This window comes from Notechis scutatus, chromosome 4, assembly GCF_049901735.1.
Source record: "Notechis scutatus isolate UNSWTSFEM ecotype Mainland chromosome 4, rNotScu1.2, whole genome shotgun sequence".
In the NCBI taxonomy this organism is placed as follows: Eukaryota; Metazoa; Chordata; class Lepidosauria; order Squamata; family Elapidae; genus Notechis; species Notechis scutatus.
The window spans coordinates 11,850,097-11,875,485 of record NC_142012.1 but is presented as its reverse complement, the minus strand read 5'-3'; the positions used below and the strand labels follow the sequence as shown (position 1 = coordinate 11,875,485).

The window sequence follows — 25,389 nt, the reverse complement described above, 5'->3', positions numbered from 1 at the left end:
GCGTGTGCAATGGCAGAAGGAAAGCAACAGCAGGCGGTGCCAAAGGTGTCTGCAGCAAAGGTGGGAGTAGGGAGCTCTCTGTGCTTGGCCATGATCGCCTTCGTTAGGAGCGGCTGGTGGCGAGGAATTCGGCCCGCCCGGGCGCTCCTAACGGCAAGTCTCCCGCCCTTCCCCCCTTATTTTGGCATATTTTAAAATAGGCCTAAATTTGGGGGAGGGGCTTAATTTGATTTATGCCCAAAACATGCTGGGCCTTCCTATTGGTGGAGGCCGTATTGTTGGAGAAACACGGTAGTTATAAATCCAACCTGTGTTCCTCCTGGCTTGTTCAGTTGATCAAAGAGGGAATGTAACGTGTTAGTTGAGGGAGGCAGTGATGCCACCTTGAGGAATGGGGTGTGGCCACCAACCATTGAAGAAAATGTCAGCTCACCCCCCTCCGCAATAAACTATTACTCAACTCAGACACTGTCAGGCAGGAAGGATCAGGGTACGATATAAGTTCCAATTCAGAAGACTTATTGCTCAAGCCTATACATAATAATAGTCAACTAAAAGTTCAATATTAAATTGGCACCAGATAAAAGTCAACGGAATTCAAGAGGTGTTGGACTTGAACCATTTATGGGAACTTAATGATTCTAGGCTGATGACCTGCTTAATGCCACCCCTTCGTTCTGCCTGCGCTCCTCTTACAGCCGTCGTACAAATTCCAAATCTTCTCTTTTAAAGAAATGTTTGCTACAATTGTTAAATCCGAGATTATCTAGATCCCTTTTAGTTCAGCTTCAGGCTTTGGCATGTAATGAAAATCTCATCGGCTGTTCATATTTAGAATTTGAATAGGGACCTGGATAAGACTAGCACACTTCTGGTCTTGCCATATTTTTCAGCAGCATCCTATACCGGTATCATTTAGTATCATTAAATGATAATAATCATAATTATTATAATTATTAAATGATAATAATCAAGTTATCCTTGGGCCCACCAAATGAAAGTTGAGGATTTTCTGCTCATTCCCCAAAACTCTGCTCCTTGTTTCCCACCCTTTGTTTTTAATCCATCCAATTGCCTAAAATTAAATGAGTTGCTTTTGTTTTTTGTCTGGGAAATAATAGAATATTAAAATGGAATATGGGGATTAAACTTGGTAGGAAATGCAAATGTAAGAAATGGATAGCAGATTTGGGAATGATAAACTTTTTATTTATGAAACATTTAATATTACCAAGTTTTCGTCTGTGACTCTTATTGTTAAGACACTTGTGAAAATGGCTTTAGAAAGAGGGAAAGTGAGGACACCTACAGACAGACAATGGAATTACAAAGATGGACACAAACTTAATTCTCTGCCTCATAGCTCATTTTATTCTATTTTATTTTGCTAGCTTGGCCTGTGTGTGTGCCTGCACATTCAGAATACTAGATTCTGCAAATGATCTTATCTGCTTAGAACTGTAAATATTAAGACAATTAATTTAGCCTTCGCACATGAAAAGTCGACTTCAAAATTCAGCTGATCCAATGAATGGACACTGCAGAAAAAAAATTGCTTCCAACCCGCCTGGCTTGTTCAGTTGATCAAAGAGGGAATTTGTATTGTTTTATTTAATTTCTTTACTTATTTAGATTTGTGTAACGTGTTAGTTGAGGGAGGCAGTGATGCCACCTTGAGGAATGGGGTGTGGTCACCAACCATTGAAGAAAATGTCAGCTCACCCCCCTCCGCAATAAACTATTACTCAACTCAGACACTGTCAGGCAAGAAGGATCAGGGTACGATATAAGTTCCAATTCAGAAGATTTACTGCTCAAGCCTATACATAATAATAGTCAACTAAAAGTTCAATGTTAAATTGGCACCAGATAAAAGTCAACGGAATTCAAGAGGTGTTGGACTTGGACCATTTATGGGAACTTAATGATTCTAGGCTGATGACCTGCTTAATGCCACCCCTTCGTTCTGCCTGCGCTCCTCTTACAGCCGTCGTACAAATTCCAAATCTTCTCTTTTCAAGAAATGTTGCTACAATTGTTAAATCCGAGATTATCTAGATCCCTTTTAGTTCAGCTTCAGGCTTTGGCATGTAATGAAAATCTCATCGGCTGTTCATATTTAGAAGTTGAATAGGGACCTGGATAAGACTAGCACACTTCTGGTCTTGCCATATTTTTCACCAGCATCTATACCAGTATCATTTAGTATTTATTTATTTTTTATTTATTTATTTGATTTGCCAATTGTTTACAAGATAATAAGTATAAGTGTATACATAGTTGTGAATACATGAAATGGGTACATGTAAGAAAAATAAAAGAAGAATAAGAGAAACAATAGGACAGGGACGGTAGGCACGTTGGTGTGCTTATGCACGCCCCACAGACCTCTTAGGAAAGGAGTGAGGTCAATAGTAGACAGTCTAAGGTTAAAGTTTTTGGGTTTGGGAAGAAACTACAGAGTCGGGTAGAATATTCCAGACATTGACCACTCTATTGCTGAAGTCGTATTTCTTGCAATTAAGTTTGGTGCGGTTAACTTTGAGTTTGTATCTATTGTGTGCTCTTGTGTTGTTATGGTTGAAGCTGAAGTATTCATTGACAGGTAGGACATTGCAATGTATGATTTTATATACCATGCTTAAATCAGACCGAAGACGGCGTAATTCAAGGTTTTCTAGTTCTAGAATTTCAAGTCTGGTGGCATAAGGTATTCCACAATGAGTAGAGGAGTGGAGAACTCTTCTTGTGAAATATTTCTGGACTTTCTCAATTGTGCTAATATCAGATACGTAATGTGGGTTCCAGACTGATGAACTGTATTCGAGTATTGGTCTAGCAAATGTTTTGTATGCTCTGGTTAGTAGTGTGATATTACCAGAGAAAAAGCTACGTAGGATTAGGTTAACAACTCTTAATGCCTTTTGGCTATGTAGTTGCAGTGGGCTCTAGCACTTAGATCATTAGAGGTGAGTATTCCAAGGTCCTTTACAGAGCTTGGGTCATCAACAAGATCTTGACTATTCAGCTTGTATTTTATTTTCTGATTTTTTTTGCCAATATGTAAGACAGAGCATTTATTTGTTGAGATTTGAAGTTGCCATTTGTTTGACCATTCTGATACATAGTCAAGATCTTTTTGTAGGGTAGATCTTTTTGTCAAGATCTTTTTGTAGGGTATCATTAAATGATAACAATCATAATTATTATAATTATTAAATGATAATAATCAAGCTATCCTTGGGGCCCACCAATGAAAGTTGAGGATTTTCAGCACATTCCCCAAAACTCTGCTCCTATTTCCACCCTTTGTTTTTAATCCATCCAATTGCCTAAAATTAAATGAGTTGCTTTTGTTTTTTTGTCTGGGAAATAATAGGAATATTAAAATGGAATATGGGGATTAAACTTGGTAGGAAATGCAAATGTAAGAAATGGATAGCAGATTTGGGAATGATAAACTTTTTATTTATGAAACATTTAATATTACCAAGTTTTCGTCTGTGACTCTTATTGTTAAGACACCTGTGAAAATGGCTTTAGAAAGAGGGAAAGTGAGGACACCTACAGACAGACAATGGAATTACAAAGATGGACACAAACTTAATTCTCTGCCTCAGCTCATTTTATTCTATTTTATTTTTCTAGCTTGGCCTGTGTGTGTGCCTACACATTCAGAATACTAGATTCCCAAATGATCTTATCTGCTTAGAACTGTAAATATTAAGACAATTAATTTAGCCTTCACACATGAAAAGTCGACTTCAAAATTCAGCTGATCCAATGAATGGACACTGCAGAAAAAAAAAATGCTACCAACCCGCCTTCCATGGAGGACCTGTATGCTGCACGAGTCAAAAAGAGGGCTGTGAAAATATCTATAGACCCCTCACATCCTGGACATAAATTGTTTCAACTTCTACCCTCAAAACGATGTTATAGAGCATCGCACACCAGAACAACTAGACACAAGGACAGTTTTTCCCCCGAATGCCATCACTCTGCTAAACAACTAATTCCCACAACACTGTCAAACTATTTACTAAGACTATATTACTATTATTATTCTCATCCTTCCTAGTATCTACCTCTTCCCACTTTTGACTATAACCGTGTTGCTTGTATCCTTACAATTTGTATTGTTTTATTTAATTTCTTTACTTATTTAGATTTGTTTACTTATTTAGTATCTTATGACTATCACTAAGTGTTGTATATTATGATTCTTGATGAATGTATTTTTTATGTACACTGAGAGCTTATGCACCAAAGACAAATTCCTTGTGTGTCCAATCACACTTGGCCAATAAAGAATTCTATTCTATTCTATTCTATTCTATTCTATTCTATTCTATTCTATTCTATTCTATTCTATTCTATTCCATTCCATTCCATTCCATTCCATTCCATTCCATTCTATTCTATTCTATTCTATTCTATTCCATTCCATTCTATTCTATTCTATTCTATTCTATTCTAAATATAGAAAGATCCATATTTTCCCCATTTCTCTAAAATAGGTAGGATCCCTAAGGGTTTAGTTTAGTTTACTTTTTAGTTTAGTTTAGTTCACTTTATTGTCATTGCACCTCGTACAACGAAATCAAACACCATCTTCAGTGCACATCATGACCATGACCATGAAAATAAACACAAACACACACCCCTTCACCCTTCACCCATTGAACCCGAAACCCACGACACCACACCAACACTGCACTATGCAGCAGAATTCAAAAAGTTTAGACTAATATCTGAAGTGTCTTTAGAAGCGACTCATTTCAGATCTCTGGTCAGTCTTCCAAGAAGCCTGGGAAAAGGGGATTCAGAAGAATTACTCAGAAAAAGGGGCCATCAAGACAATGAAAGAATGGGATAGATAGGCAATTACCAATAGACTGTTCTATATCCTTATGTTTCTCACCAAGTATAAAAAAGCATATGAATGGATAGAATCCTTGCGTGATGGAATAGTACAGGGAGAGACTGGTGAGCCTCCCAGTAACGATACATAAATTAAACCAGCATTAGTTGCATGTCAGTAACTACAGGCAAGTCTAGGCCTAAACCAAGAATGCAAGTTTTCCTTTGCAAAAAGCACTAAACACTGCTATGCACAGAGATTAATTTGTTAAAAACATTTTTGTCGGAATCACATTGTGAAAACATACTACAAAGCCAACAAAGTAAACAGCAAAGCCACAATAAGAAATTGGCCCAATTAAAACTATAGAAAGGGTGGGTAGTACAGGGCTATCACCCCAATGGTCAGAGAGTAGAGTAAGAGCCCAAACACATTTCAATCCCATATATTAAGAAAGAGCTATTATAATATTAGGCAGTGAAGTCATTTAATCCAGCTGTTATTCAGCTTTCCCTAACCAGATATTCCCAATTAGAGTGGTCTTCAATTTCCATAATTCTTAGCTGCACACTGACAAGATGACTATCCAAGCGATATTGATCATATAGGAGGTCCTCGACTTATAACCACAACTGGGATGAAAATTTCCATTGCTAAGCAAGGTGGTTATTAAGGGAATTGTGCCCAATTTTATGGCCTTTTTCTTTTTCCTTTTGCTATAATTGCTAAGTGAATCATCGCAGTTGTTAAGAGACACACATGCCTGTTAAGCAAACCCAGCTTCCCCCACTGACTTGTCTTGTTGGAAGTTGGTTGGGAAGGCCTCCCATAGTGACCTGGGACAATTCAACCCTTGTAAATACATGCTGGTTGCTAAAATACTCAAATTTTGACCATGTGACTATGGGATGCTATGACAGTCATAAACGCAAAGGCTTATAAACTTTCTTATATGCCACTTTTTTCAGTGCAATGGTAACTTTGAACAGTCACCAAACGAATGGTTGAAATACCTGCAATTACGATGCTCGTTTATGATCTAAGTCTCAATTGCAGCACTAAATTAGAGAGCAGATTTAGAGCAGAAGAGAGACAAAATGAATTCTGAAGATTAACTCTGATCAATTATCTTACCTCTTAAGGTGCTGCTCCCTCCTACTAGATATAATTGATTTTTACACAGGACAGAATAATAAAAGTTGGAAAGGACCTCAGAGATCTCCTAATCCAAATCCCTGCTCAAACAGGAGATCCTATACCAGGGTTGGTGAACCTTTTCGGCACTGAGTGCCGAAATGGGAGCGCGCGCGTGCTGGAAACCAGAAGAGCAGCCACCCGGTGCACATGCCAGGAAGATGGTCTTCTGGTTTCTGGCGCGTGAATGCACGACGACTAGCTGGCCTTCATGCGTGCATGTGTGCCAGAAACCAGAAGGCCAGGTGGCCAGTGCACATGCGTGTGCTGGAAACTGGAAGATTATCTTCCTGGCATGCGCATGCACACCGGGCGGCTGCTCTTCCGGTTTCCAGCACTCCCGCGTGCGTGAAGACCAGCTGGCCGGCACCCGGAAGAGCAACAGACAACGGCTCGCGTGCCCAGAGAGATGGCTCTGCAGGCCACTTCTGGCATGCGTGGCATAGGTTCGCCATCGTGGAAGTATACCATTCCAGATAAATGACTGTCTGATCTTATCTTTAAAAAAATCTCCAGTGATGGAGCACCCACAACTTCTGGGGATAAGCCATTTTACAGATTAATTGTTCTCATTGACAAGTAATGTTTCTTTAATTCTAGTTTGGATATCTCTTTAATAAGCTTCCATCCATTTTGTCTTGCCTTCAGGTGCTTTGAAAAATAGATTGACCTTCTCTGTGACAGCCTCTCAAATATTGGAAGGCTGTTACATCACTCCTAGTTCTTCTCTTTGTTAGATGGAAGAGCTCCTGCAACCATTCATGGTATGTTTTAGCCTCCAGTTCCCTAATCATCTTTGTTGTTCTTCTCTGCATTCTTTCTAGAATCTCAACATCTTTTTTTTATCATAGTGACCGAAACTGGATGCACTTACCAAAACAGTATAAAGTGGAGCTAACACTTCCTGTAATATTTCAGTGCAGTGGGCATCATGCAAACACACTCTTTTCTACTCAGCAGTCTTGACCTCTTGATTTCTTGGAAACCACCCAACATTATCTTGAATGTAAGCCCAGGGATAGTTACATTTCCAATTCTGTTTACCACAAATTGCAAACAAAAACAGACCATGACATACAAATAAGATGAAGGCTGCAGCTGTTTTGAAGCTCCAAACGATTTTAAAATGTACTAATCTTTAACAATAGATGTCACTGTTTTCCTGGGTTTTCAGCTAGGAGTGTTTTGGAAATTCTGTCAACTTGGTGGATTAGATGTACTGACAATTGCTCTCATAAATACAGAAACGTTTCCCTTTATTTACACTGCAGGAGTTAATCTATCGTAACCAAAAATCCGCAGTTTGGTAGTACTGTTTTAATTAACTAATTTTATTAGAAAGTATCATCATTTGTGAGCTGCAGTGAGGCTTTTTAATAAAATTTGCCAGTTAGCAAAGGTGTTACAAGACTAGTTCTTTATATGCAGCAGTGTTAAAATTGTATAGCTTACTAAAAGCACATCACTTCCACCACTTTCCCTGCCTTTTTTTTCACATAGTAAACATTTCTTCTTTATATGGCTGTTTTTCCTCAATTGAGATGAAGATGTGCTAAGACAATGACTGAATGATGGATGGATATGGGCAGACTTTCATAAAATCGCTAACATTCTTTGCATACTACATATCTTAATACTCTCACACATGTCAGACACATGGCACATATGTGTACACTCATGGATCATAACATGAGTGAAGCCAATAATGCCAATAATGAAAAAGAAAGATTCTTCTAGTTGAACTCTAAGATAGGAAATTCATTTTTTTTTTTTAGCCTGCTGACTACCACAACAAAATAATTCTTCCCGAACCATTTGGTCAAACCAAATTGTTAGAAGGTTGATGTTGGTATTGCAATAATATCTTTTAAAACGACTCAGTTTGTAGGGCAAGAGAGAATTAAGAAATGTTATAATGAGTAAACATTGCAAATAAAATCAGACCGTTCACTTGCTTGATGTAATTATACCTCATGTAAAAAACCTTTTTAAACAGGAATCCCCAATAGTATCCCATTTTCTTTATAATAATTAAGGTACAAAACATAATTTCTGAAAACAAAGCCACAGTACTCAAAGATACAAAAAGTGTTGTTTTCTTTTCATTGCTCCTTAAAAGAAAAGAAAAGAAAAGCAAGGGAAGTCCGGCTCAAATAAGATACCCTTGTTGGCTAATATGGTTCGGAGACAACACTTTTAATGGTCACAGAATTATTGTTAAGCAATCAAAATAATTAATCTTTCTCTCCAGCATTTAACTGGTTTTCAATGCAAAGGTTATGTTCTTGTCTTAGAACATTTAACTGTAAGCATTCTCATGTCCTACTTAGGAGAACATCTATACAGTATTTAAATTTATTTCTAAATAATAGCATTAGCCAAACCAAACTATTACTTGGCAGAATAAAATTCTACTTTTGGGACATGCTGTCTTAAAAATGTACCGGTACGTCTTGCTGAGAATATTATTGGAAATACTGTTCCATAATTGAAGACTTCTTGCTCTCCCCAAGATTAGATCTTTGGGCTCTTGAGAAGAGTTGCCAAGCCTATTTATCAAATTATATGTAGAGCTTAATGCTGAATCAGTTCTTCTCGTTTTTTAATGATACGGCCAGCCTAGAGATATAAAAGTTCAAGAGGACACCTCCAACAACTAGTAAGCAAGTTTTTCATGCAATCTTTTCTGTCAAATGCATTAATCTTCATCTCCCATAATTTATAACCAGCACATTCAAAGAGTTTAATCTCTTTTCATGTATTCCAACTAGGTTAAATCAGCAATTTATGAGTAAGCTTAGAAAATCTATTAATGAGTGAAGAACATGATGTCCTCTGCATTCTACATCTCAGGTGCCTCTTAACTTTAGCAAATTTAGGTGTGGACTTCAACTCCCCGAATTTGCCAGCTAGCAGACTGGGGAATTCTGGGAGTGGAAGCCCACACATCTTAAAGTTGCAAATGTTGAGAAAAAAATACCAGATGTTATTTTAAACAAGGCAGTGGGGGAAATCTTCCTTATAGAAAAAATAATTGTGATGGTTTCTTAGTTTGCAAGTTCGTGGTAAAAAATGCTTTTATCCAGTAGAGTAGAGTAGAGTAGAGTAGAGTAGAGTAGAGTAGAGTAGAGTAGAATAGAATAGAATAGAATAGAATAGAATAGAATAGAATAGAATAGAATAGAATAGAATAGAATAGAATAGGAGCAGAAGGGAAGGGAAGGGAAGGGAAGGGAAGGGAAGGGAAGGGAAGGGAAGGGAAGAGAATTCTTTATTGGCCAAGTGTGATTGGACACACAAGGAATTTGTCTCCATTGCATAAACTTTCAGTGTACATATAAGCAACAAGTGATAAATCCTGATCATAATCATAAAATACAACAATCATAAATCATAAGAGGCAACATTCAGTGATAGTCATAAGATACTAAATAAAAGCAATCAACATAAATCATAAGATACGAGCAACAAAGTTATAGTCATAAGATACTAAAGGAATAGGCAATAGGAAAGATGAGAAGAAGAATATGAATACAGCCCTACTAAGTGGTTTGGCATCCCAGGGCATAAGGCAGTGTTAGCAAGAACATCCAGCTAATCAATGCACCTGGCACTATAAAGATGTGCAAAAAAAAAAAATCATTTATCTGGAAGATCAGATTAAATATCTGGGTTCTGTGTTTTAAGTCTAAACTGTAAAAAGAAAAGGTTCACATTTTTTCTTTTTATTCATTTTTTTTTTCTGTTCCCCATCCTCTGCTCTTTTCCTTTCCTCTGTTCTCTAAAAGCACAGGTAATCCTCAACTTAATGATAGTTCTTTTAGTCACCATTTAAAATTACAGCGGCATTGAAAAAACAAGCTATGACCATTTTTTCACACTTACAACCATTGCAACATCTCTGTGGTCACGTGATCAAAATTTAGTTATGATGACTCATAGTTATGATGGTTGCAGCATCACTTTTGGCCATCTTCTGATAAGCCAAGTCAATGGGAAAACCAGATTCCCTTAACAACTGTGTCACCCACTTAACAATTGCAGTAATTGACAATTCACAACTGTGGCAAGAAAAGTTATAAAATGGAACAAGAAGACTCACTTAATGACTGTCTCCCTTAGTAAAAAAAAAATTTGGACTCAAATGTGGTCGCAAGTTGAGAACTGCCTCCAATTTATACCAATGAAACCGTAATGGAGAACAATATTACTTTTTTCTGCACGTTTTAGAGAATTTCCTCTCCATACATTCTAAGAGCCATTTCACACTTTTTAAACTTGGTATGCAGGAAAAACTTGCGTTCAAGGTTAAAAAAATAAACCTCTTCTGCACCAAAGTGGACTGAAATCATATACAGCGGTAGAATTAACCTAATATAAATGTTGTAATAGAAATCAAATTTCCCAGCTGCTAGGTGAATTTCAAGCCAATACTTTTCGGTGGGAAAGATGTTGACACAAGTATTGTTTAGTGTCAAGTTTGCCAGAACAAACAAACCCAGAAAACTAACCTAACCTTGAACAATGCAACTTTGAAACTCTGTGAAAAAAAACAAGCCAGCAAGGATTGCTTGGGCTATGGACATTCTCATATTCCTATAGCCGATGCCTGCTCTTTGGCAATATGTGTACATAACATGTTCTGTCACACACCCACTGTGCTGTATTTGCATTTACATTTGTAGGTATGTGCTGATTATATGATAACGCCATGAAAAACTATCCCAGGGAATGCTACCACCCATATCACTTGCATGCGATTCTGTGTGGCATGACAATTAAAACAAGAACTAAACAGTTAGAATAGTATTTGCTCAAAACTGGAAAAGTAAAATAATTCTGATAGAAGAGAATGTGATTAGGAAAATATTAGAATGTTCAGAAATGAATTGGTTAACACTGGCAACCAAAGGGAAAGAACAAACTGAATATTACATGTTATGGGAACAACCAGTGTAATTTATCCATTAAAGATCAATTAAAGCCAATTAAAAGATCAATTAAAACCAATTAAAAAACTGTGCCTAGTGGTTTGTGATGATTTGTCGACATTATATCTATAGCTAACTGCAATCCAGTGTTTAATTCGTTGTTCCCCAACCTTGGAAACTTTAAGAAGTATCAACTTCAACTCGCAGAATTTCCCAGCCAGCATAAACACTGATTTAATTTACTGTTAATCTGTCTGCAACCACAATCTTACAATTTCAGGATATCTTCTCTTTAGAATGATTGACTCCTGCTGGGATTCAGATGGACCCACAATTTTTTTAGCTGCAGTAAGCAGCTTTGGGTTACCGATATCTTGTCAAAAGACTCTGCAAATTATGGAATTCAAGGTTACAATATATCTAAGAAATAGCTATTTTTTTTTAGTCATCTATATCCTGTATGTTTCATTAAAAAGAAAGAAAGAAGAAACATGACCTTAGAAAAAGCTACCACCATGTGGTGGTCCTGCCCTAAAGCAAAAAAAATATTGGAATAAACTAAGGAAATGGTTGCAAGAAATTATTGGTCTCCAAATAGAACTTAGGCCTGAAATGTTTCTTTTAGGGATAATCAGAGGGGTATTTAAGAAAGAAATTAAATATATACATGGACTAAGGAGGCAAGAATAACTTTCGCACAAAGTTGGAAATTGGATAGTATCCCCACAGATAGCATGATAATAAAGAAAATAATGGATTGTGCAGAAATGGTCAAACTCACATTAGAATTACAAGATAGAGAAGACATAGAATACTATATAGTATGGGAAAACGGTACAATTGGTTAGACTGTAGAAATAAAAAATAATGTAAAAATGTTATATCGACTTAAATGGAAATGTTGATGTCACATCACTGCGAAGACTGTAAATATGTTGTTTTTATATGTGTTGTTGTTTTATGTGTTGTTGTTTTTTAATGTGAAAAAGTTGAATAAAAATTATTTTTTAAAAAAACAAACTACTACCATACGATTTAGGTATTACAGCAAATATAATTTCAGTCTATAACAATTTGAAAAATGTGCTGTCACATCTTAAGAGACAGGAGAGACATCGCCTTATTAGTTAAATCTCTTGCATAAATATTTCCCCAAATGTGAAAAACTTTACAGTCACTTCTATTTCTTTGGAACTTGAACTGAAAAAAGGATCATGGAGGGAAAAAAAAAGGAGAGAGTGAACTGTATGTTTGCAAGACTTCTGCCACCCACAGGCAAGGAAACAGAATATATGCAAACTGAAGAATGCAGCGATGGGCTTCTATCCAAAGATATCTTAGCTTTAGAATAATAAATACCTTTTAATCAACTTTCCCCAAAGGAAGCAAAATAACTTCCCTTGAGCAGCGTGTTTGTGCATTTTTATCAATGGCATTTGCAGCATCCAGACAGGGAATCTTTTTGTCAAGACAAATCTTGAGATCCTAGCTTATGGTTATTCTGGTTTGTTAACTAACATGACAGTAGAATTCCTAGATGTTTAGTTCAGTTTAGTTTAGTTTATTGTCATTGCATCTCATACAACGAAATCAAACACCATTTTCAGTGCACATCATGACCATGACCATGAAAATAAACACAAACACACATCCTTCACCCTCCACACATTGAACCGAAATGTTAATGTTACATTAAATCAGTGATTCTCTCCACCTTTTCTTCACCATGGACCCCCCTTTGAATACCATTTTTGGGCCAATGACCATTAAGACTTAACTCAATTTTTAATCAGGTCTCCAAACTTGACAACTTTAAGACCTGTGGACTTCAACTCCCAGAATTCCTTAGCCATCAAAGAGGAATTCCGGGAGTTGAAGTCCACAAGTCTTAAAGTTGCCAACATTTCTTCAAGCCTTTGCAGGGGTGGGACATGACAATATTAGGTCCCCCCTGAATTAAAGTCTTGCTTTAACACCAGCTCTGACTTCAAATGTGAAGTGGGGAAAAGAGTTAAAAAGCTGTGGGAAAAAAACCACCTGAATAATGTACTTTTGGATTCCTCCCCCTCTTAATATGAAATTAACAGAACTGTCAGCAGATATAAATGTCCATTCCCAATATTTTTTTATACTTTGAAGGGATCCAAAAAAGAAAAAAAGAAAACAGGAACGTTATTACTACAGGTAGTCCTTGACTTACGACCACAATTGAGCCCAAAATTTATGTTTGTTAAGTCAAACATGGGTTAGGTGAGTTTTTGCCTCATTTTGCGACCTTTCTTGCCACAGTCGTTAAGTGAATCACTGCACTTGATAAGCTAGTAATATGGTTCTTAAGTGAAATCATTAATTCTGCTTGTCAGAAGGTCACAGAAGGTCGCAAAAGAGGATCATGTGACCCTGGGACACTGCAACGGTCATAAATATGAACCAATTTACAAGCATCTGAATTTTGATCACATGGGGATACTGCAGACGTCATAACTTGGCAAAATGGTCATAAGTCACGTTTCTCAGCGCCGTTGTAACTTCCAACGGTCACTGAATGAATTGTTGTAAATTGAGGACCACCTGTACTGACTGACTCCAATTTGGACAGCTCACAAGCAATGCAGAAGGGGGCATGCAGAGAGTTCTCAACTTATGACCACAGGTCAGCTCCAAATGTCTGTTGCTAAGCATGGTAGATACTGAGTGACTTATGACCTTTCTTGCCATCGTTGTTAAGTGAATCACTGCAGTTGTTTGGTAACATGGCTCTTAAGTGAATCTGGCTTCCCCGTTGACTTTGCTTGTCAAAGGGATGCAAAAGTGGATCACACTGAGATACTGCAACCTTCATAAATGCATGTTGCCAAGTGTCCAAATTTTGATCATGTGACCCTGGGGATCCGGTAAGTGTGGAAAACAGTCATAAGTCACTTTTTTCCAATGCTGTTGTATAACATTAAACTAATGGTTGTAACTTGAGGATTATCTAAAGTTATGTGTATCAGGAAGCCCCGATGCTCCATTTAGCAGGTGGAGAAGAAGAAAGCAAATGTGTTCACTGTTCTAACCAGAAATTCCTTGAATTTTCCCAAGAGAAATAAATTGTTATTACGGTATTCACCTCTGCTATTCTTAGAAATACTATCCAAGTTAAGGCTTGGGGTTTTTTTTAGCAGACTTGCAAGATGTGCGATGCTCAAGAGAAATTTTGTTCTTTACAGGCTTCGTGTTGTGGCCCGCCAGCAGCAGACTTGGACAGTGAGGAGGTTGGGGAGTGGCGGCAGACTCGGACAGTGGTAGACTCGGACAGTGGCAGCAGACTCGGACAGTGAGGAGTTTGGCGAGGAACATGGACGAGTCCTGGAGTCTGGGGAAGGCTCTGACGAGTGCTGTGTGTCGGAGGCAGAGATGGGGTCAGTGCCGTCTGACAGCTATCAGCTGTCTTCGGAGTCAGTGAGATCAGTGAGGAAGAAGAACAGCTGGAGACTGTTCCCAGTGTGAGCATGTGCAGAGCTGCCAGGAGAAGGGAACAGCTAAGGAACGAGGGTCGACTCGGGAGTAAAGCCTCAGGTGGACGGTGAATGGCCCCTCCCATAGGGAATAAAGAGGAGCGAAAAGGGAATGGTGTTTGCAGGAGACAATTAGTTCAATTCATTAGGGTGAAGATCTGCTCCTGACTTCTTGCCAAGTAATTGCTGCTACAGCTTGGCGTTTGGATGATATCAGCCTAACAACTCCAAGCCTAATAAAGGTCTGTAGTTGTGAAATCTCATGAAAGACTGTTTGCCGGGACTTTTCTGGAGAGGAATTCCCTTTAACCTAAATAAAAGGGGTTTTATCAGGACGAGGAGTCTGCTTCACGATCTCGGAAAACCTAGGTCAGAACATTTAGTTGTGTCCTTTCACAAGGCAGGGATTTGGTTAACAGGTAAATACGGCATTTTAAATTCAGATCATGGCTTTTAAAAACCACATAATACTTTAATATTTGCAAACAGGTCTTTCTCACTGAGTCCAAAGATGAACAAAAATATCTCTGTAAGACAACTGTCCCTGTTAATTTTAATATTTGTAATGTTTTCATATTTTTTAATGTTTTAATGTGTCTAATGTTTTTATATTCCTGCTTTTATTCTGCTGTAATCTACCCAGAGTCACTTTGATTGATATGACTTTGCTGCACTGTGACTATATTAAGGACTATAGCATAATACATTATATCACATGATTATAACAGTTTAAACTTCCATTACGCTACATCATGGTATATATTAGTATTTCCCAATCTGGGGAACTTTTAAAATGGGTGGATTTAGCGAGGCAATTAGGGACAATCTAGGGAAAGGTAAAACACAAACATATTCTACTTTTACTACACTATAAGTATGGGTATAGATCCCATCACTTTCAAGTGAGAGTTATGACTATCTCCTTTATTTGGTTTTTTTAAAATAATTTTTGTATATTCCACCTTTGTTCTCATTTAACTGAACTTCAATTGCTTGGATTGGCCTGAAAGGGTTTCCTTGGTACAAAGCAGTAACTTCAGGGCGGTAATTCTAGAACAAAGTTTCTGAGATTTCAATTCTAAATAAACATACACAAGGACTTGCCTCCAGGTAAAAGAATGCTCCCCTCCCCCAGTATTTAATTAATTATATTTAATTTTGCTTGATTTCTCTCCCACCTTCCATTAGGAGCTCAGGTGAGTTTATAAAGGAGTCGTCTCTGATAATTTTCTGTAGAACAACAATATTGTAGGTTAGGGAGGGAGGGACGGAGGGAGGGAGAGGGAGAGCTGGAGAAAGAGAGAGGGAGAGAGAGGGAGGGAGAGACAAAGGGAGCGGGAGAGCTGGAGGGAGAGGGAGGGAGAGACCTGGAGGGAGAGAAGGAGAGAGAGACAGGGAGAGGGAGAGCTGGAGGGAGAGAGAACAGAGGGAGAGCTGGAGGGAGGGAGATAGAGGGAGACAGAGAGGGAGGGAGGGAGGGAAAGGGAGCGGGAGAGCTGGAAGGAGAGACAGACAGAGGGAGATGGAGAGAGGGAGATGGACAGGGAGGGAGAGAGGGAGAGAGGGAAAGGGAGCGGAAGAGCTGGAGGGAGAGAGAGACAGAGGGAGATGGAGAGCTGGAGAGGGAGGAGAGAGCTGGAGGGAGAGGAGGAAGGAGAGAGAGAGGAGACGGAAAGGGAGGGAGAGAGGGAAAGGGGCGGGAGAGCTGGAAGGAGAGACAGACAGAGGGAGATGGAGAGAGGAGATGGACAGGGGGAGAGAGGGAGAGAGGGAAAGGGAGCGGAAGAGCTGGAGGGAGAGAGAGACAGAGGGAGATGGAGAGCTGGAGGGAGAGGGAGGGAGAGAGCTGGAGGGAGAGGAGGAAGGAGAGAGAGAGGGAGACGGAAAGGGAGGGAGAGAGGGAAAGGAGGGGAGAGCTGGAAGGAGAGACAGACAGAGGGAGATGGAGAGAGGGAGATGGACAGGGAGGGAGAGAGGGAGAGAGGGAAAGGGAGCGGAAGAGCTGGAGGGAGAGAGAGACAGAGGGAGATGGAGAGCTGGAGAGGGAGGGAGAGAGCTGGAGGGAGAGGAGGAAGGAGAGAGAGAGGGAGACGGAAAGGGAGGGAGAGAGGGAAAGGGAGCGGGAGAGCTGGAAGGAGAGACAGACAGAGGGAGATGGAGAGAGGGAGATGGACAGGGAGGGAGAGAGGGAGAGAGGGAAAGGAGCGGAAGAGCTGGAGGGAGAGAGAGACAGAGGGAGATGGAGAGCTGGAGAGGGAGGGAGAGAGCTGGAGGGAGAGGAGGAAGGAGAGAGAGGGAGACAGAAAGGGAGGGAGAGAGGAAAGGGGCGGAGAGCTGGAAGGAGAGACAGACAGAGGGAGATGGAGAGGGAGATGGACAGGGAGGGAGAGAGGGAGAGAGGGAAAGGGAGCGGAAGAGCTGGAGGGAGAGAGAGACAGAGGGAGATGGAGAGCTGGAGGGAGAGGGAGGGAGAGAGCTGGAGGGAGAGGAGGAAGGAGAGAGAGAGGGAGACGGAAAGGGAGGGAGAGAGGGAAAGGGAGGGGGAGAGCTGGAGGGGGAGAGAGGGAGAGAGAGTCAGAGGGAGAGTGGTTGAGGTTGGTCTTCCCCCCACTGTTCAAATCTTCAGGACAACTTCATCCAGACTGTGTGTGGAGCTCATATTCCATATGAAAATAAAATGTCAAGAGAAGCCACCTTGTTGTTGTTAGGGTAACATTCAAGCCCTGATATCACCCTGACTATATAAATACAGATGGTCCTCAACTAACAACCACAATTGAGCCCAAAATTTATGTTCCTGATCCAGATAGTTGTCAAGTGAATTTTACCCCATTTTATGGCCTTTTCTGCCACAATTGTTAAGTGAATCACTGCAGTTGTGAAGTTAGTAATCTGGTTGTTAAGTGAATCTGGCTTTCCCATTGAGTTTTGTTTGTCAGAAGGTTACAAAATGGGATCAAATGACCCCAAGACACTGCAACCATCATAAACATATGCCAGTTGCCAAGCGTTTGCATTTTGATCACATGACCTTGGGTATGACGTGTGTGAAAAACCAGTCATAGGTCACTTTTTTCAGTGTCGTCGTGACTTCGAGCGGTCCCTAAATAAGCTGTTGTAAGTTGAGGGCAGGCATTTCTGACAAATGGCAGTCCAATTAAGAACTTAACAACTGCCTTGCTTAGCAACAGGAATTTTGGGCCTGGCTGTGGTCGTAAATCGAGTATCTCATAATGTGGTGACTATCTGTGGTCGTTTTCATAGCAAGCAACAATCACACAACTTCCAAAACATTTGGCCTCTAGAAGACGTAATGGGCTGTAGGAATTCCCAACCAGCATGACTTAGAATCCGTAGGCATCTCTTCCTATGTTAGTTATGCATGGAGTTATCAATTACGGCCATGAAAAGAAGAGCAACAACTGTTTTTTAGCTTTTAAAAATAACTCTGCCTGGTTGCTTGGAGGCAATTCTGACTCACCAGCAGTGAATAAGCAAATTACTATCTTAGAAGATTCCTACAAACAACCCATTAAAATGAAGCACGCAATATTTTGCCTGAAATGACTCTGACCACTGTCCACATCTTTACGTGCATCAGGATACTTCTATTAAAATTAAATAATCCTGCACTATGGACCCAGATGACTATTGTGGCGTACAGGTAGTCCTCAACTTACGACTGCAATTAAGCCCAAAATTTATGTTGTTCATTTGTTAAGTGAGTTTTGCTTCATTTTATGACTTTTCTCATCCCATCTATTAAGTGAATCACTGCAGTTCTTATATTGTTGTTAAGTGGATCTGGCTTCCCCGACTGACTTTGCTCATCAGATGATCACATGACCCGCAGGGCATGTGAATCTGTTGTCAAGCGTCTGAATGTAAATCACGCAACCATGGGGATGCTGTGATGGCCGTAAGTATGAAAAACGGTCATAGGCCACTTTTTTCAGTGCCTTTGTAACTTTGAATGGTCACTAGGTGAACTGCTGTAAGTCCAGGACTACCTATAGATAGCTGCTTCCCTGGAATTAATGAGGTGCATAGCTCAAAATAGGGACGCAGTGGCTCAGCGGCTAAGATGCTGAGCTTGTCAATCAGAAAGGTTGGCAGTTCAGTGGTTCGAATCCCTAGCACTGCGTAATGGAGTGAGCTCCTGTTACTTGTCCCAGCTTCTGCCAACCTAGCAGTTCGAAAGCATGTAAAAAAAAATGCAAGTAGAAAAATAGGGACCACTTTGGTGGGAAGGTAACAATGTTCCGTGCGCCTTTGGTGTTTAGTCCTGCTGGCCACATGACCACGGAGACGTCTTTGGACAGCGCTGGCTCTTCTTTGGCTTTGTAACGGAGATGAGCACCGCCCCCTAGAGCTGGAAACGACTAGCACGTATGTGCAAGGGGAACCTTTACCTTTATAGCACAAATTGCAATGCCCATCTGTGAGTGGGAAGAATCTTACCTAAAATGTCTATATGTCACTGAAAGTGAGGATTTGAGACTTAACGACAATTCAGTGCAAAGGATTTTTCAGATTTCAAATAACTGAACTATCGACTGACATATAATCCCCATGTAATTCCTTGTCTTTTATTTTGGGACCACATGTGCTCATCAGGCCAAAGGTCTGGAATATTAAATTAAAAACAACTGTAGGATTAAGACTATATTGGGGAAACCCCAGTGGCTTAAGTAAGCAAGAAAAAAAATATCTGGGAGCACTTTGCAGGTGTCTGTATTGAAAATTCATAAAAAGCAATGAGACAAATAAAATGCTATCATGGAAAAGGTTGGCCTCTGATTGTATGAACAACTTCCCTTTCTCACCTCAAAATAATAAAATACACACCTTGCCCTGCCAAACGATGTTACAGGTAGTCCTCGACTTACAATCATTCATTTAGTGACCATTCAAAATGACCATGCCACTGAAAAAAACTGGCTTACCATCAGTCCTGATATTGTGATTGTTGTAGTGTCCCCATGACCACGTGATCAAAATTTGGGCACTTGGCAACTGGCATGTATTTGCAAAGGTTGCAGTGTCCCAGGGCCATTTGATTGACATCTGTAATTTTTTCCAGCCAGCGAAGTCAGAAGGAGGAAGCCAGATTTCCTTAACTACCATGTGACTTAACAAGGAGAGTTATTCGCTTAAGAACGATGGCAGAAATGGTGGTAAAACCGGGCCTTGCTTAGCAATAGAAATTCTGGTCCCAATTGTGTTTGTAAATAGCACTAGCAATTAGACTTATATACCACTTCACAGTGTTTTGCAGCCCTCTCTAAGCACTTTACAGAGTCAGCCTATTGTCCCCAACAATCCAGGTCCTCATTTTACCCACCTCGAAAGGATGGAAGGCTGAATCAACCTTGAGCCTGGTGAGATTCGAACTGCCAAATGGCAGGCAGCCGGCAGTCGGCAGAAGTAGCCTGCAGTACCGCACTCTAACCACTGAGCCACTACAGCTCTTGGAGGACTAAATGGAAGACTGTCTTTTGACACATCCAAACCAACAACTTCATATTGTTGCGCATAGAAGCAAATTATTTCAGGAACTGCAATGTTGGTATAACTTAGCTATAGATTTTGACTGCAACAGCGTTAAGGTCAGAAAGGCACGCAGTAATTCATTTCGTGGTGCATCAGCAGGTTACTCACAACTGGGTAATAGCCACAAGTGGTCAACAACCCAATTTGACAAAACACCCTCCCTCCTTTTGATTTGGACGGCTAAGAAAATAACTCTAAGTCTGCCGTTGTACGCACTTATTGCGGATAAACATAACTGAACACAGCGGGAGTTCTTGCTAAATGAACCTACATAGTCAGCAAGCAAGCCTCCTATTTCAGTAGAAAATATCAGCAGGAAAAAACAACAACCCTCTAAGTTAAAAATTAGAAAGACACTGAAAGAGGGAAAGAAGCAGTCATGGATCGTTCTCGGGGAAGATATTTATTCTTTGGTACACAATCATTTTGACCATTCCACTGAACCCAATAATTATGAATATTGTAAGTTTTCAGGAGTTATAGGCTATTTCGGAGTTCCGCATAGGGCAGATACAACATGTGCATGATTAGCTATTTAACTTCCGGCAAAACCAGCGTGCCAAATTCAGTTTTGGTGGTGAGAGAATTCAATGTCCTGGAGATGTGTTAGAAATATACCTAGGAAAGACCTGGGCATTTTATGTGAGGTCAATTGGAAATTAGAAATGAAATGCATGCCATACAACTGCATTGCTTTTATTTTGAAGCCAACCATTGTGTGTTTTTTTTTCCAATTTACATACGGAAATGCATTCATGCCTCTGCAGCTTCACAGCCCTATTGGTTCAGCCCTCCGGTTCCAGTTTGTTATGTGGGAAAATTAATTGCCCTGCCCTGTTGGAGAAATAAAACACTCTAGTCTCCAAACAGTTTCTCTCTCTCCTCAAATCAGATCTAGAATCTATGGGGATTCATTTCGTCCTGCTGAAACATACAGAATTGTTTTTTTTTTAAAATGGTCTAAATGACAGCGGAATTCCTTTGTTTACGGGTCAACGCTAGGAGACGGATAGTTAACAAAGAGCAGCAGAGTAAAACTTGAGTGTAACTTGGAGATCCAATAATTCTGAGATGTCAATTGTTTTCAGTATTCCATGTGGATTCATGCCTGGATTCTTTTGCTAAGAAATAACTCCTATCTCTATAAGAATACCTTGGTCCCGAAATATATTGTGCAAAAAAGGTTAATATTTTCAGTAGTTTATCTAGGGAATAGCTGAATCCCCTGTAGAATTGCAGGAGAATTTTTCCAGACCACATCAAACTTACAATTATTCCAAACAGAGCTATATGTTTTTAGAAGCATGCTGAAAATAACTTATGGTTAACTGCATATTCAGTAGCCTACTGCATCTCTTTCTTTACGTAAGCAACAGATGCACATAAAACTGACTTGTAGGCCCAGTAAATATGCTAATATAAGAGTATGAAATATTACTGAGCCTCGTTGCAATTCTGTAATTAGATTTCGGATTGCAGAAAAAACTTACTGAATATTCATCAGAGATCGAATACCTAATGACACTGATTTTCATATAAGCAAGATTTTGAGTTCCACATGTATAGTATAAAAAAGACTTGAGTTTTAAAGATTTGTATTCTGCCTTTATTGTTTTTTATAAATAAGTCAAGGTGATGGATATATATATCCATCACCTTGACATACACACACACAGACACATGCACACACATTCATTCTTCCTCTTTGTTTTCCCTACGACAACAATCCTTTGAGAAGATGTGAGTTCAAAGACACCCAGCTGGCTTTCATGCATAAGGTAGGACTAGAATTCACAGTCTCCTGGTTTCCAGGCCAGCATCATAACCACTATACTAAATTTGATTTGTGGAATTGATTCAGGCCTATACAATTCTGAGCTGCATAGAATTTATGCAAAGAAGTATAACAAGGAACAAATTACCCTCTGCGCAATGGGCTGTTTAATGAAATGGACAAAGAATTGTTCAGAAGGAACATAAATTATCAGACTGATTATCCTGCTCAGATGCAATATAATTTCTTGCGTTATATTATTGTGTGCTTAATCATATTAATACGCCAACTGATTACTTCTAACTAAAATGCTGAGCTAGGCAGATTTTACTTCCAAGTAAGCATATGCAGGATTGGATGAGAAAGCTGAACCTTTATATCCAAAAGGCTTAATAGGTACAAAGTGGAACTTCTATTGATTTTTTCCCTTTCTTATTTATACTATTGGATTAGAGTTTCAACCCCTGCTTTACATTTTTATACTACTCCAACAGCTTCTAATTATAAGGCACCTAATATATAAAAATCAGTTAAAACATTAAGTAATGCTGTTAAGAGACAGTTTTAGAGAAGAATTAACTAAGACATAAGAGAAGAATTAAGGAGAATTGACCAGTAGAACAGCTTGCCTTCAGAAGTTATGGCAGGTCCAACACTGGAGGTTTTAAAGAAGAGATTGGATAACCATTTGTCTAAAATGGTATAGGGGGTTGGACTAGAAGACCTCCAAGGTCCCTTCCAGCTCTGTTTTGATTGATTGATTGAGACGTGGCTACTCTCTTGTAGGTTTCAAAAACAATATCTTTCTCAATTGAGCAGGTAGGAATTATTTTTTGGGTGTGGGGGAGGTATCATAAGGGATAAATCTATGTACAGCGATTTTGAGACGAGACTCTGGACGTGGTCCAGCTGCCAAATCATTCACCAAATCCCTCGAGAGAATTCACTGGAACAAGACGCAAAAGAGATCCGCAGATCCTGACGTCTCAATGAACTTTCGTTCACTGCCTGTTAAGAGTCTTCGGCAGGGCAACTTTTATTAGCAGCCGCAAACTTTCCAGCATGTCATAGTTTCTCAGGATCTAATTTATACCTGAGAAAAAAAAAATAGATCAAATGCCTAGAAGCAGCCCTTAATAATTGGTGAAGTTAAATTAAAGTCCATGGCTATACTCTGCTTTTAATTTAAAAAAAAAAAAGGATTTACTCAGTTGGATGTGAACTGTCTTCCCTACCTCCCCTTGTTATTTTTAATCACTTATAGCAGGTCTTCCGTAGGTTCTAAGACTGACAGCTCTGGGAAGTCGTTTTTTTTAAAGATATGGAATATTTCTGCAAACAAACCCTGTTTATGCAAGAAACTTCTCTATCGTTTGCTCCCGGTCACCTTCCCTGCCAGAACATTTTTAATCCCTGTAGCTGGTCCAGGACAAGTTTACTTCAGCTTCTATTTTAACATGGACTATATAAACAAGTGTCCCACCCTTCTTATAGGGAAAATCCCTCCAGAAGAAAAAGGACCCTCGCAGCCCCAGTTTCCTTCTTTGACTTAGAAATGCGTCCACAGTTCACTCCAAAGATGCCTCATGGATACTGATACAGATAGTCCTCACCCTTACGACAACTGAGCCCAACATTCCTGTTGTTAACCGAGACATTTGTTAAGCACCTTTTGCCCCATTTTACAAACTTTCTTGCCACGGTTGCTAAGTGAATCACTAACAGTCGATAAGCTAAGTAGCCTGGTTGTTAAGCGAATCTGGCTTCCTCACTGATTTGGTTTGTCAGAAGGTCGCAAAAGGGGATCCCATGACCCCAGGACAGTGCAACCGTCATACATAGGAATCAGTTGTCAAGCATCTGAATTTTGACCCCATGAGCACAGGAGGGTCACAGCTGTGAAAAAAACAGGTGATTAAGTCACCTGTTTCGGTGCCCCTGTATTACCTTGAACGGTCACTAAACGAACTTTGGTAAGTTCTGGTACAACTTTATACTAGCGGAATAAAACTCCCTCAACGCCTTAGGTTTGGTTTAGGCAGGCAAGAGCCACGGGGCGCTTGTTCAAGCGGTTCCCAGCGACCCACAGACGAGGAGGAGGTCCAGGGCTGTGTGTGTGTGCGTGCGTGCGTGCGTGTGTGTGTCTGTGCGCGTGTGTCTGTGTGCTTCGCCCTCCGGCGGTTGGCAACCACGACTCTTCCTCGCAGCAGCGCGCCGCTTTTAAAGCCGCGCGACCCACGGCGCGTGCAGCCGGCGCGAGCGAGAGGTTTTCTCTCCCCCCCTCCCTCTATTTAATTGCGCACCTGCGACCGCCAGCCGGTCCGCAGCTCATGCGGCCCCCACCCCACCCACCCCAAAGTCCCGTCTGGGCGCGCGCGCGCCTTCGCCCTGAGGGGAGCGAGAAGCCCCGTGAGAGCCGCACCTGTCAGCAGCCGCGCGCGCCTCGCTCTCCCAACCCCGCTCACCTGGACGCCAAACGGGACCCTCGCGCTGAGGGAAACGTCCGCCTGCCCGTCCCCCGCGCTCCCCACTTTCCGCGCGAGCCCTCCTCGGAAACTCACCTGCCGGCAGCGCTCGGAAGCTCCGCACCGTGTTGCCTTCACGGAGATGAAGCAGCCGGGACGTTCCGGGCGCTTCCGAATCCCGACTCCGACCGCTGTAGCGGACGTAAAGGCGCAGCATGTGTTCCGATACTTTGTCCCCGGCGGAGACCACCGGCGGCGGCGGCGGCGGGAAAGGCTGCTGCTGCTGCTCGGCCGCCTCAGCTTCTGCCGCCGGGCTCCTGCGCCCGCCGACCCCTCGCCTTACGCTCCCTTTAGCGAAGCCGCCCGGGCGCTCTCCGGACCCTTCGGCCACCAGGCTGCAGCAGCTAAACCACAGGCATCCCCACCAGAGCAGCGCGCGCGGAGAGCCCGCCATGTCTCCCACCGCTGCCTTGGGGGGTGCCGGAGGTGGAGGTAGAGGAGGACTCGCTCCCTCAAGCCGCCCGTTCGAGTCCGGAGCGCGCGGGAGCCGAGCGCACAACCCAGCCTCGCCACTGCCACGGCCGCGGGTGGGGCGGGGTGGGTTTTGCGAGAAACCAGGGAGGGAGGGAGGGAAGGAGCTCTTCTGGCGGGCGTGTGTGAGTGGAAGGGCGGCTCTCAACCTGCCGGCGGGGCGAAGGGAGAAGCCGGCGCGAGCGCCACAGCGGGGAGACGCACGCGGGCGCGCGCGCAACAGCAGCAGCAGCTCCGGCAGGTTCCTTCGCCCCTGTCTCTCGAGTGGGGCAGGCTCAGCCCTGGGCTGAGTTTTGTACGGCGGGCGTGTGTGTGTGTGTGCGGGACTCGCAGCGCCCGCGAAGCGGCAGCCAATCGCCTCCTCCTCCTCCTCCTCCTCCTCCTCTTCTTCCTCCTCCTCCTTTCGGAGCCGAGCCGGCTGCGAAAGGGAAAGTCTCGCAGCGAAAAGGGAGGGGAAGGGGGGGTTGCGCCACCCTCAAAGCCAGCCCGCCCGCCCGCCCGCGATGCCAAGGCGATCCGCTGCCCCGGATTGCTGGATCGGTCGCGGAGGCGGGCGGAGAAGGTTTGGGAGAAGAAC

General features: G+C 41.4%; 1 protein-coding gene across 1 annotated transcript in view; it reads right to left on the bottom strand.

The window, feature by feature from the left end:
* The window catches only part of BMP3 (bone morphogenetic protein 3), a 43,253-nt gene extending 18,193 nt beyond the window's left edge, over nucleotides 1-25,060 (bottom strand). Inside the window, exon 1 of the mRNA XM_026676449.2 lies at nucleotides 24,378-25,060. Coding sequence (XP_026532234.2) covers nucleotides 24,378-24,735 — 358 coding nt within the window. The 5' untranslated portion in view covers nucleotides 24,736-25,060. The remainder of the gene's footprint in view (nucleotides 1-24,377) is intronic.
* Nucleotides 25,061-25,389: the final 329 nt, after the last annotated feature.